General features: G+C 36.9%; 1 protein-coding gene across 7 annotated transcripts; it reads left to right on the forward strand.

Annotated features, from left to right (window-relative positions):
* The first annotated feature begins 114 nt into the window (after window positions 1-114).
* Window positions 115-12,594, forward strand: LY96 (lymphocyte antigen 96). 7 transcript variants are annotated; one of them, XM_027638475.1, is made up of 7 exons: window positions 115-3,424; window positions 7,566-7,650; window positions 7,917-8,049; window positions 9,043-9,132; window positions 10,068-10,196; window positions 10,990-11,042; window positions 12,037-12,594. In XM_027638475.1, the coding sequence occupies exons 3-7, from the start codon at window positions 7,956-7,958 to the stop codon at window positions 12,136-12,138; spliced, it is 468 nt and encodes a 155-aa protein (XP_027494276.1). In that variant the 5' UTR covers window positions 115-3,424; window positions 7,566-7,650; window positions 7,917-7,955; the 3' UTR covers window positions 12,139-12,594. The 7 variants fall into 7 exon arrangements, 6 of the variants coding, with proteins under 6 accessions (XP_027494276.1, XP_027494275.1, XP_027494274.1 ...); XM_027638474.1 differs by having other exon boundaries at window positions 115-7,650; XM_027638473.1 differs by lacking the exon at window positions 7,917-8,049 and having other exon boundaries at window positions 9,086-9,132.
* The last annotated feature ends 531 nt before the right edge of the window (window positions 12,595-13,125 follow it).

The raw sequence follows: 13,125 nt of genomic DNA on the forward strand, positions 1-13,125 counted from the left end.
GAGAAGATAGGGAGAATGGCTGCATCACAGTAATCTCTGAGTACTCACAGCTACTAAATGGTTTCATACAGTGGAGTCCCACTCCGAGCACAGCCTCCTGCTGGAGGAGAGAAGATAGGGAGAATGGCTGCATCACAGTAATCTCTGAGTACTCACAGCTACTAAATGGTTTCATACAGTGGAGTCCCACTCCGAGCAGCCCTGTCCCCAGAGGTTGAGAGCAAGAAGCCTCTCTTTGGTTGGGCTGGGGAAAGCGCCTTGGCATCAGGTTTGCTCTGGGAATATCCCATCAAGAACAGGTGCTGTGTTTGAACTGAGTCAAAGAAAATTCTGGCAGCTAGTGGTTAAATTGGATTCTGCCAGCATTTATGTAAGGTGGGGAAGCAAAACAGAGTATCCTGTAGAATACTGTTTAGATCTTGTGCCTTTAAAAAACATACCTTTTGATTTTCAGTACTGCAAAGAAAGCCACCTCTAGTTCAACTGAACAGAGGATCAGACCTTTTTGTGTGACTAGACTAGTTCTGCATGCCTGAGATGCAGAAGCTGGATTTAAATATTTTAGCCCAAGGCACATAAACTGACAGATACTTGTTTTCAAATAATGAAGGGCCTAAATATTTTGAGACTTAAAAATTACTGAATAAAAAAACCCCTAACAATTCAAATTAATCCTTTTGTGTTAGTGGTGCCTTTTGTAATAAGTAAATCTGATGTTTGCTACTAATTAAGGTATCCTGATACTACAAACAAAGAGAAAGGTATTAGAGTTACCATTCAAGATGTTCCCTAAGTTCTAGCTGAAAATATATATTTAAAAGTCTAAATGTCTTCCAATGCTATTATTTCAATTTCATGTTGTAGGATGACATTAAACCACTGGTTTTGAATGTTGTTTTTCTGACTGTTGAAATTGCCCTCAATGTACTCGCTAAGTGATAAAAAAGCAAATCATCCCATCCCAATATTTTTGAGGCAGTTCTTTGTGTTGACACAGCTATAATTGTAAAAGCCTGATTGAGCCCCATTAAGCCAATATCACTTCACAGGTAGCAATAATATAAAAATCAGATTTTCATAAATTACACAGAACCTGTGAGGTCAGTAACAAGCAATTCTGATGACCTGATTGTACTACTTATGGAAATGATGCTTTGGATCTAATTAAAAGTACTCTTTCCATGTCTGATGCATTCACTCGCTTTTGGTGCTTGCATTGAAAGATGAAGTCAACTTTATCTTTTATTGCCAAATACAGGGAGAACAGGAAACAGCGTTTGCAGAAGAAGGTAAAAGAAAGGCCCCAAAATTGTATTTATGTGCCCCTTAGGCAATATCTTCTGACTGAAGAAAGTTTTAATTGTTAAATTTGAGATTTGTACAATTCAGATTTAAGCAGCCATTCCACTGGCTAGGTTTCTCAAAAAAGTATTATTTCTTCTGCTTGTTTTCTGGCAGTAAAATGCAAGTTAAGCTAGTAGGTGGCTTTCTGACACACAGATGATTAAATAATATTAAAAAGTCCAGAATTCTGCCAGAAGATAAATTATACACTCTCAGAAAAATACTTTATACTTCCTAAGTGCAACTTGAAAATAATAGAATAGTACTTTTATGTTAAGAAAAGAGAAGACCAAGCTTACTGAAGATGCACAATATTCTATCTGCTTCTACCTTGTTTGCTGCTACACTTAGGGTGTGTACTCAGAATTATAGAATCATTTATGTTGGAAAAGACCTTTAAAATTATCAACTCCAACTATTAACCCAGCACAGCCAATTCCACAACTAAACCATGTCCCTAAGTCCCACATCTACATGGCTTAATATGTCCAGGGATGGTGACTCAACCTTGTCCAATGCTTGACAATCCTTTCAGTGCAGAAAGTTTTCATATTGCCTAATCCAAACCTGCCCTGGTGCACCTTCAGGTTGTTTGCCCTTGTCCTGACACTTACGACTTGGGAGAAGGGACCAATCTTCACCTGCCTGCAACCTCATCTCAGGCAGTTGTAGAGGGCTATAAGGTCCCCCCTGAGCCTCCTTTTCTCCAGACTTAACAATCCCAGCTCCCTCAGCCTCCCCCAGTGCTCCAGACTGTTCACCAGCTTTTTGGCCTTTGTTGCGGAAGTATTACTGTCTACTAGCATTTTCATCCCTGGAAGTCACTGATATTTCTTTGGGTGTAGGTAACTTGTGTACAATATGGAAGAAACAGTTTATAAGATCTAGAGAATGTGCTCATCGTGGAGATATTTGAAGGAAATACTGATGGAAGCCCAGTTTTCTGAAATACCTGATTTACAAACTGTCTTATTTGCAAGACAACACCTATGAGGAACGCTGCCAGCTCCTGCAGCCTTTCCAGGACCAACCAATTACTTGTCTATAGCAGCTTGGTCTTGCATCTTGCCCTGGTACCAGTTTCACTTAATTGGGTGTAAAGAGCAAGAACGTGTGAAATAACTCAAACCTCTTTCCTAGACACATGTTTCCTATTACCTTCTAGCCTTAAAATCTTCCACAAAAGTGGAATCATGACAGATTTTTTTTTTCCCCTGGGAAGATAGTCACGATATATGCAAATTTTTCTTTTCAGTCTTTGACTACATGTTATTTTCTTGCTGCTAGCCCTCTCCCTTTTTCTTAAGTTTTTGGCTTTGTCCACATTATTATTCATTAGTCCCTATCTGTTCTTAATTATGAAGTACAAAGCTTCTTGTCATTCTTTAAAGTTATTTTTTAAATTGAATTATCCCACAACCCTCATCCTTTTCTTGCAAATGTAAAAAACTTTGATGAGAAAATTATCCCTTTTTGATCCTTCAAAGAGAAATCTTTAAAGCTCTGAGGTACTTCACACTCCTAATCACACTCTGAAAAATTAAAAGGTAACCAATTTGACTGGAGCTCACTTTATTACAAACCACAGTCATCACATTGGCAAAGATGATGAAAAAAATCAGTAGATTTTCACATGGCACCGTGAGGGCCTAATTTAGGTGATGGAAACTTTGTAAAAATCTCTTTGTGCTGTTAAAATTAAGAGCAGACGTGAATTATTACAATTGCTCTGTATAACTTAATAGATGGAAACTTGGTAAGCTGCTGTAATTTGGTTGCTCTGAAGTTCTGTGGTCATACCACAAATTTCTTCATGCTTCATACCATGGATTTCTTCATGGCCCCACGTACAGCACAGCTTGCTGCAGCCCGCCTGAGAACTGGGACAAGTGTGCTAGCTAGGAGTTGGATCCACTATAATAAGATTATCCCAGAGCTATACAGACCTCAGCAAGCAGCTATTTTAAGCAGTGAATAACAGAGAACAAGAGCAAACAGCCACAAAATATGTCCAGCTGTCTCCATTTCTGGAATTCCAGGGTGGACAGTGTTGCTGTGGTGTGCTTACTGTCAGCCTCAGGTAGGACACATCCCTTTCTTCTCCCTTCACCCTCTGCTTTCTCTTCTTTTTGACAACTTTAATAGTTTAATGAATATTTTAGAGTATAAGCTTTAATCCTAAACTTGGCTTAGAAAACACAAACCATAAGCCTACTGGCAAGAGGCAGTGAGTTATTTCCAACATAATTGTTTCCACAGGATACCACCTGGTATGTATTTGCTCCACTTTAATAGTCTCCAGTGGTTTAATGTGATATACTCAAATCAAACCACTAAGCCAAAGTGCATACAACACTTAAAAAAAATATATTCAGAATAATGCACAGCACTTTTCCTATCTTTCAACAACTACTTGATTTCTTATTCAAGTGCTACCAACTCACCACTGGATATGTGCTAGTGCACTGCTCTTGGAGCGGACTCTCCTGGCTCTCTCAAGCACTTCATCAGCTGCATGTAGAGGAGATGAAACCTCTACCCCTTTCTTTTATCCTTGGGCATGACTTTCTCCTTCCACTATAGACATTGTCAAAGATGGGTTGAGAGGATTTGAGAAGAGAGTCTACAGTTTTCTATTCTTCATGTTGATAGTTGAGTGTGGTTTTGTTCTGTGAATGCATACCTTATGCCTTATGTTGGAGTGCCTTCATCATCAACCTAAAGCCAGAATCAGAATAAACATCTGCTTCCAGATACAAAAAGATCTTCTTCAAAAACTTTCACAAATAGTCCTACAAAGAAAACTAAGTTACTATTGCCTCTTTATTGAATAAATGTGGTTAACATCTTAAAAGAGTTTTCCATTAAAGTGACATTTTGTGACAAGAACTAGGACATAATCTTTAAGTCTGTCTGACTAACACTTGGAGATGGAGTACTTTCCTCTGCTATACTGGTGTACTGTTATTTATTTTTCTGTGATGGGATATTATGATCATATATATTATAAATCTTTCCTGAGGGAGATTTCAGTGACTCATAAGAGTTCATCTGGTCAAACTACTCATCTGCAGTCAACTAATACAAATATGAAGTGATTATTTTGAAGAGCAATAACAAGTAAGTTAAGTACTTTTTAAATGTATCGAGAAAGAAGATAAAAGTATTGTGAATTAGTTTAAGGGTTTTAACCAAAAATCAGTGAGAAGGCTTGGAATAAACTTCTACTTTCAGCATCTCTAATGTAGAGAAATTAAAAGCCATTGTTATAACGTCCTAAATTCTTTAGACTTGGATTTATTTTATGTACTGCTAATTGGATATCAGAGTTGGTCCCTACTGAATATTCTGGTAAAGGATTTCAAAATAACTGAAATAAATTGTCACAAAATTTTAGTGAAGTAACATTATTGTGTAGCTCTTTCCACTTCCCTTTCTCTCCTTTTCACCTTCCTTTTGGATCAGTGTATGTAAGAAAAAGATTACAGTATAGAAAGAGGTTTTAGTAAAATTAAAATATGTAGAACTTTATATCCTTCTCCTGTAACCTTCATATTGACTTGAAAGGGACAGAACAGACTCTTCACACCACAGTGCACTAGTTTGGGGCTTTAGTGAGCATCACAAGAGGTCACTTCTATGAATAGCATCAATAGGGGACATCAAAAGCCACAAGCATTTAAAACTGAATTTGGTGAAAAGATTTAAAAATTATTTAAGTTATTTTGATTTAATGACAATTTGACCAGACACAATGGTCAAGGTTTTTGGCTTTATAATCATGATCATCAGTGATATTTAGCACTGATACCAGTAGCAATTATTGCTCCTGTCTTCCCATTTGGACAGCCAGATCCTTTTAAAATGTAGCTTCCTTAGCTGATTTTTTTAAGCATTGTAATACTCTTGACTTGTGCAATAAAAGTGCAATAAGGAAGGAGCAGAAGAGGGTGCAGAGGTTTCCCCATGTGTCTGTCTATCCGAACCACCAGGGGGGACTAATTCCTCATCTATATCTTTACTGCAGCAAGTGTCTGAAAAAAACACCTATGCTTGAACCAGGTCTAGAAAGTCACTGAGTTCAGTAGAGAGGTTGTCTTCGTTTATATTAAGAGAGCTTTTATCTAAAATCTTATAAATTTGCAGTGCTCTTTCCAGTCTGTGCAGCAACGCCAGCACAAGTCTGGCCACAGAGGGACGCACGTTCAGCTGCGTAACCGTGTCTATCGGTAGGGTACGGTCAGTGCCGTCTCATGACTTCTTCAAACTGGCCTGTGACTTGTGCTAAATCTACTGGACTGACAGAAGACTCAGCAGAGAGCCTAACTCGGCTTCTTACTGCTTAAACTCACTCCATACCAGTGACCATGGCTTTGTGATTGAAAGGAATATTTTTTTGACTGTGCGTGCACAAGGCATCTCTTCTTTAGTGGCTGCTTAATCACTGCTTTGTGGCTGTCTCACTACTCCATTTCTTTTTTCCAACTATTACAGCCTTCCTGATTTATTTCAACTTCACTGCATATTTTACTATTTTTAAGCAAGATTTGGCCATCTTGAAACAAAACTGTGTTATTGCTATGATCACAAAGGGTTCAAATATTTTATAGTATCCTGTTAAACAACAACAAAAATCTGTGTGTGAAGTATGTACTCTGGAGATCTGTCAGGAAAGTTGTATAATTTTGAGTTTCTACTTAAAAGTGAATGCTAGAAGTTCCTTTAAATTTTGAACTCTGTCAGACCAGTGGGATTCTTCTTGTGGTCTATAGAAAGATTTGAAATACTGAGGAGAATTCTCTAGCCACGTTAATTTTTCAATTTTTTATTTTGTGAATTATTACATGTATGAACTCATTAGTTGGTGCTTTCAGGCACTTGTAATTGAATTCTCACCTTCCTTAACTAGTCTGGGAACTCTCCCCATCTTCTGGGCGCAATCAGTCATAGTTTTGTGCGTGTCATTATTCTGAAATTATCTTTTGTGTTACATGCTCAGGCTTCTGAAAACCAATTTCCTAATATTTTACTATTTTACCTTTTTAATATATAAAATATTACTCTGGTATACACAGAACTGTGAGAATAAAAGCTTTTAGACACTGTGATGGAAAGTAGAAAGAGAATGATTGATTAAGTTATATTTGTTGTAATTTTTATTGAGTTTCCTGCTTAACACGAACTCAAATACCTGTGTATTTTATATACTGCTTCTTTTTTTTAAAAAAAAACCTAGACAGTTCCTGATCTAAGAGTAACCTGCAGATATACATACAAATCAAAAAGGTAGCTCGTGAGAAATAATTTAATTTCTGTAAGTTGTTCTCCCATAAATTCAGTAGGTTTCTATATTTTACTATAGTGAGAAAGAAAATTTAATTGTTTCCTGTCAGTTAGATGGTGATTGTGCTCTCTTGATGAGGTATTAGCCTTTATTTGATCTGTTTCTGTAGCTGGGACTAGCAGTGTTGCCAGGTTTGTGCAGTAAGTGCTGACCCAGTTTGGTCAACATAATTGATATAACAGATACAGGCAAAATGTGTTATTCTTTGTGTAATGCACTAACAGACAGAAATAAGGGGGTGTATCTAAAGTGCTTTAAGAGTTTTTGTTTCAGTGTCTCAAACTTGAGTATCAAAATCTGCAACCTGGAACGTTTTCAGCATCCCAGGATAAAATCAGGTTGTAACCTATCTTCAGTTGTGACAGATAGATTCTGTGTTCTTATTTGAAACATCCCAATCAAAATTTGACTGCTTTTGTTAGTAATTGACTAATATTTGGGGTCCACCTCAATCCAGCCTTTGCATGGCTCTGTGCTCTTGGGCAAACCATACAGTACTGCTTCTCCAACAGAGACTGTGGGGAAGTCTGGGAGAAGGTCGCAAGGAGACTCTGGTAGGCAAATGTGGGAATTATCAGTTGTAATTTTATGGATTTTTAAGTTTTCTCTCCCTTAAAAAAATAACTGTGATAGATACAGCTTTGAAGGTGGTAGCTGTCATCATGCAGGACATCAGTGGTTCTACTCAATAGCATGTCAGATGGTTGTGTTCAGCTCCATTTGGAAATATTTCATCTAATTACACTCCTCCAAATTTCTAGTGTGTTCTTAAAGCACAGTGAGCTTTGTGAGAAATTATTATGAAAGCTTAATAAGAGTTATTGACTACATATTGGTAAAAGAGTGGTCTTGACTTTCATCAATTTTTCTTTAATAGGCACAGGAAACTCTGTGTTTGAATTTGTGCCTTTAAAAATGTTACACCTGATGACTCAACTATACTTGCCCTTTACATACTTCTGGTAATCGTGTTTTTATTTCCGTTCCTCTTTTCACACAATTTTCTCTTTCACTTTTCACCCGTGGCTTGAGCTATGTTGTCTGGGGAAAATATAGCAACAAAAGCAGAAATTCTTTTTCTTCACAAAATTTATTGTGATGATAACTGATGGTGCTGCAGTAGGATTAATTAAGATTGCAGAGAATTTGAAAAAATAACTGAACTTTCCCTGAAGACATGTGACTGAGGATGACTGTGCTGAATTTTGTTCCTCTTTCCTCAAAACAGAATTTTATTCTGTTAGATACTGAGCAAAAAAAAGTGATTATGTTTGGACTTATTTTTTTCACTTTATTCACCTCTGGAGTCGGTGAATTTCTTTGTATGTCATCAGATCTTGAAATGTCGTATACTTTTTGTGGTAAGTAAAATATAGCTAATTCTTTTTCTAAGTTTGCATGATGATTACTGTAGACTGAGGAAATGCAAATTTTCTTTCAAATTTCTTTCTTTGATGAATGCAAAAAAATACAAAAAAGTTCAGCTGAAGTCTATTTCTGTTGTTAATTACCATATAACAGGAATTATACTTCATAGGCATAAATATTACCACAATGCTGGTTCTAGCAGCTAAGACAGAGAATTTTATCCTCAAGTAAAGCAGGCATATTTTGGTTCAGGAAATATTAGAAGATAATGAACCTAAACTTATTTTGCAATTACTCTATTGTATAAATTATGCAAATTGAGTTAACAAATATATTACAATTAAAAGGTTAAAGTATATGTAAAAGAAGAGGGAATGTGATATTCTGCTTTGCTGGGGTATCAGGTTTTGGGACAGCATAGTGTGTACCTTCTTGCCATGTCTGTGTCATGGGCTGATATTTTGCATATTCTAAAAATGCTAGGTGATCACTCATAGAGCAAATATACTGGTACATTCAAAACATTTTTAGCTGTTATCAGCAGGTTTATATAGGTTCCATGGTTAGCATAAGTTGGGATATTTTCAGCAGAGGACCATGCTGGCTTAATGCTACTGGAGTTTTTGTGTACCTTCAAAAGATAAAAAAAGGCACTTTTGCCTGGGTTTTGTGTGCAAAATATCATCAACCAAAAAATTGAGTTTTCTTGTCACTTAAAGAGATACTATTTTGATTTTGCCCTCTAAGCATATAAATAATTAATAATAAAATTTAAAATACATGTTTAGTATTTACTACAAATATTAGACAATTTTATATATTATCTAATATTTTTAATATTATCCAAGACATACATATTGTATATACCTTATATTAAATGCATTTTAAAATGTGTGTTTGTTGTGAGTGGGTAAATGCATATATTTTTATAATTTTCATGGAGAAGCCTATTCACACTATCAATTTGAAATATTGTTTTCCTATAGATTCTACAACTGATGCTTTCGTGTTTAATTTGACACCTTGCAGCATCATGAAAACAGACATCTGGAAGGCTACTCTTAACTGGATTCCAAGTGAGTCTCTCTTAACTAGACAATTATAATCTGGAAATGCAGAAAATCAAGTACAAGTGGAAAGCTGGCTCTTCATCCAAAATGCCAGATGATTTAGGAAATCAGTTTCTGTGACTGAAAATAGAATGGATAAACTTGGATAATGATGGACAGAAATTATGATCTATGAAAATAAGTGTATTTGAGTTTTACTTGTTGGAGGAGTTACTCCCTGCACGGAGTCTGGCACTGTATGTGCAAATCTGAGATGGTTTATGTCTATATGCATTTGTCTGGGAAAGCAGGCAAGGTTTGCCACACACAAGCTCTTCTGGCCTGAAGAAGTCCCAAGTCTTTTTAAGGAGAGAGAATATCATTAGGCCATCCAAGTATGGCAGAACTTCTGTGAAGAATATGTGTGTTCCAGAGGCTGAAAATGGTACTAGATTGTGTGTTTGAACCCAACTGTAATCTTTAAACCCAGCTTTAAGCTGGCAAGCTGAGTTAATGAAATGTTTATGAAATGACTGTATCAAAAACTTCACCTTCTGAATATAAACTCTGGAGGTGGACTAGGTTTTCTTCCCTAGAAAGATACCTTTATGATGGCTATCAGCATTCAGGACATGCAACATGTGCCTAAAAGTAAAGCCTTCATCTGAGCATGTGTTTAAGTTAGCTGTGCTGTTATCTTTGCTGAAGAAATTAAAACAGATTTTTAAATTAGTCACTCAAATATTTTTTAGATTATTTTTTTTTTTTTAGAAAATTATCTCTTTTTTTTTTTTTCCCTGAATGTAACAGTTTTCAAGATACATATTTTTGCCAGTTTTGGGGGGAGTCTTTAAAAAATATGGTATTTCAGAGAAAACTATTTTTTATCCAAGTGGTCTGTCTGCATATGTGTTTTTTCTCCCTGCCAGATATCATGTCCTTACTTGCAATGTTTTAATTAGGAAGTGACATCACCTTTTTGAAGATTGTCTTCCATGTCTGGTACGACGGTGAAAAAGTGTTTCACTGGAAGCACCTCCTGTGCAGTGGAACTGACAATGAATACTCAGTGTGTGAAATGCTGAAAGGAGGTCAGTGTGCCATCAACCCATGCAAACAGATTTTTCTCTCCACAATCTAGGCCTTGCTTGGCAGGCAGCAGACTTCAGAGCAGCCAGTTCTCCAGTGCCAAAACCCCATTAAAAGAGAGAATGTCCAAAATCTATGTTTTAACATCCTTGTACTGCAGTTTCCATTCCATAAATGATAATTACTAATATCCTTCATCTCAGTATGACACTTATTATTAACATTTATAAAATGACATGAAAAGGCGACATTTGACTGGACTGTACAGAAAACTTGAGAGGGACTATCGGCACTATAATACCCAGAACACAGTTTATTTAGGGTTTTTTAAGAAATTCTCTCCACTGAGGTATAATGCTTTTTTTAATAGAGAAGAGTCAATCCTCTGGTTGGGGCTACCCAGCATAAACGTGACACAGGCTCAGATCCAGAGAATTCAGGCAGGATGTCAGACTTGAGGCCAAAAAGGACCTGTGAGGAGGTCAAAATATGCAGTCTATGTTTTTCTTTCTTTAAAAATCTGTATCAGTTCTCTTCAGAGTTAACACAGTAAGATGTGTTTGGAGGAGATGTTGGAGGAGCACTGTGGTTAATTTCTATTTTCTAACGTTATTTTGACAAATAGTCAGAGCTCTGAGAGAAGAACCAGGTGAGTGCTTTGTCAGTGGAAGAGTAAATGACATTGGCAACTGCTGCTGAGAGATATACCATATTGCTTTGAAGTTATTTAGGCAGTCTGATTGATGACTTTATGGTTAAGTAACCATTTGTATTATAATTATCTCTGTTTTACAGAAACACTTGTAGAAGAATTTGACATTAAAGGTTTAAGAACACAATTTCTAAAGGTACTTTCTGACATTTTATATAAAGAAATAATAATAGTAAAATTACATACTTACAGGTGTATATTTTCTGAAAAGACACATTCACCCAAACTGTAGAAACCAGAAGAGGAAATGTCAGAACACTTTCTCATGTTTGAAGTGATGAGTCTAAAATGGTAGCATCCTTGAAATGCTTGATGTCCTCAGGTTATTATTTCTCTATTATTCCTCCCTTATTTTATAGAATAAAAGACCAAAGAAATCAGTTATTGTCACCTTAGAAATCAGTTAATGTCACCTTAATAATTCCATTTTAATTGGTAAATTTTGTTTCCTTTTACCTGTTTGAGTAAATCCATTCATATTTTTTCTGCCCATTTTGTTCTTTATTTTACATTCTCTTCACATGCTGGTCTGTTCTCCCTGAAACCATTTTTGAAGATTTGAAAAGGGATAACAATATCCAAAAGTAAAAGCAGTACTCCAGTGTTAAACCAAGAGCAGCATCAGTCATCAGGTTGACCCAGTCTCTTACAACACCTACCCCATCAGCTGCCTGAGCCTTTCCAAACCCTTATCGTCCCTATTAATCCCAACAAATGTCACTAAGGAGCTCCTACTGATACAAAATCTCCAGCCTCCCCTTATCCCAGAGCCCATGGGCCTCTAACAGTGTTGGACTCCATCCAGCCCAACACCTCTTGTAACCCCAGAGCTGGTAGTGGAGAGGAACATCCCCTGCCATGAGCAGTCCTCCAGTAGATGAAGTGCTTATGGCAGACCTGACACTTCCCCACAGGACTCTGCTAGACCAGAGACTGCTGTTCCTGTGTACTCTGGTCATGAAAAGAAAGTTGAGAACTATTTTTTTCATATATCTGACTATACTAGTCCATGATGGGAATGTCTTTTTCAGTCCTAACAGAAATCACCAGAACCATTCCAAGAAGCTACTTAGACAAGAGTGGGCAACATTATGCACTAATTTTCTTGGTTTTTTTCTTGCTTGCTTTAGGGCAATTATAATATTATTATACAAGGATTCTCTGATGATTCTGAGAATAATATGGTCATATGCTTGAATTTCACCATGATAGTAAAACAAGATGTTTACTGAGTGCGACAAACTTTTCAAATAATTCAAGAACACTGAGGTCACTTCTGCAAGCAACTGGAATCCAAGCTGTGAAGTAATAAGCAAACTAAATTTCCTGAGGTAGAATACATCTTGTGCTGTCTGGAAAGCTATATGATATATAATCTTACTTGTTTATAGAACTGCTGTAATCAGATGCTCAGCCAACATGCACAAAATCTCCAGGTATCAGGCATTCTGATTAATCCACAGAATAACCCTGACTGGATGGCAGGCTGAGGTCCGCATTTTGGTGCTGTGCCTTGAGTTATGATAAAGTCAAGTTCTTCAGACTGAGCTAAACTAATCAGGAAGTTTGGAAGTTTTGAAGTGCAAGAATCAGAAGTTCATCAGTACTCAATTTAAAACACAGTAGCTGAATTTTGGAACCCTGCCATAAGTTGTTGGTTTTTTTCCTTTTAGCAATAAAGCTTTTTTGTACAATCAATTTGAGAAATGTTTTTTATTCTCCTGTTTTCTGATTAACTTTGGATGTTTCCTAATGTTCTGCTCTTTTTATACCAAGCTAAAACAGAGGAGTAACAATTTGTTATGTGGTTCTGGCTGATGTGAATAACATCCAAAGTGGAACGTTTCGAGTTACACTGATACACTACAGCTGAGTTTAGCCCTGAACTGCAACCTCATAGAATGTTTTTAGCTCTTGCTCAGAGTCCAAGGGGCAGAGGCTATATGAGCTGTTTCCTTCAGACGCGGGAGGATGGTGTCACCCAACAGGTTGATCTGTTCCTCATTTATTCCTCAAAAGCATGTCTAAAGCTTTTGCTGTGGCTTTTGCCCCTTGGGAAGCCCAACACTGGGTATCCACCTGCCCTCTCTGCTACACCTCCACACCCAAGACCTTGGGTAAGACTTTGGTGGAGTATGAGATTTGGTTCTCAGGAAGAATGCTGTCCTCTTCATCCTCAGCCCCCAGCCAGTGGTTGCTTAGTGGGTTCAGAGACTTTT

Source organism: Corapipo altera, unplaced genomic scaffold (assembly GCF_003945725.1).
Source record: "Corapipo altera isolate COAL_440 unplaced genomic scaffold, ASM394572v1 49, whole genome shotgun sequence".
Taxonomy (NCBI): domain Eukaryota; kingdom Metazoa; phylum Chordata; class Aves; order Passeriformes; family Pipridae; genus Corapipo; species Corapipo altera.

Bases quoted from the DNA above. Each gene is read 5' to 3' on its own strand.
- LY96 (XM_027638471.1), top strand. From the start codon at position 7,878: ATGACTGTGCTGAATTTTGTTCCTCTTTCCTCAAAACAGAATTTTATT. The intron at 8,050-9,042 runs GTAAGTAAAATA...GTTTTCCTATAG, and splicing joins AATGTCGTATACTTTTTGTG to ATTCTACAACTGATGCTTTC. The intron at 11,043-12,036 runs GTACTTTCTGAC...TGCTTGCTTTAG, and splicing joins TAAGAACACAATTTCTAAAG to GGCAATTATAATATTATTAT.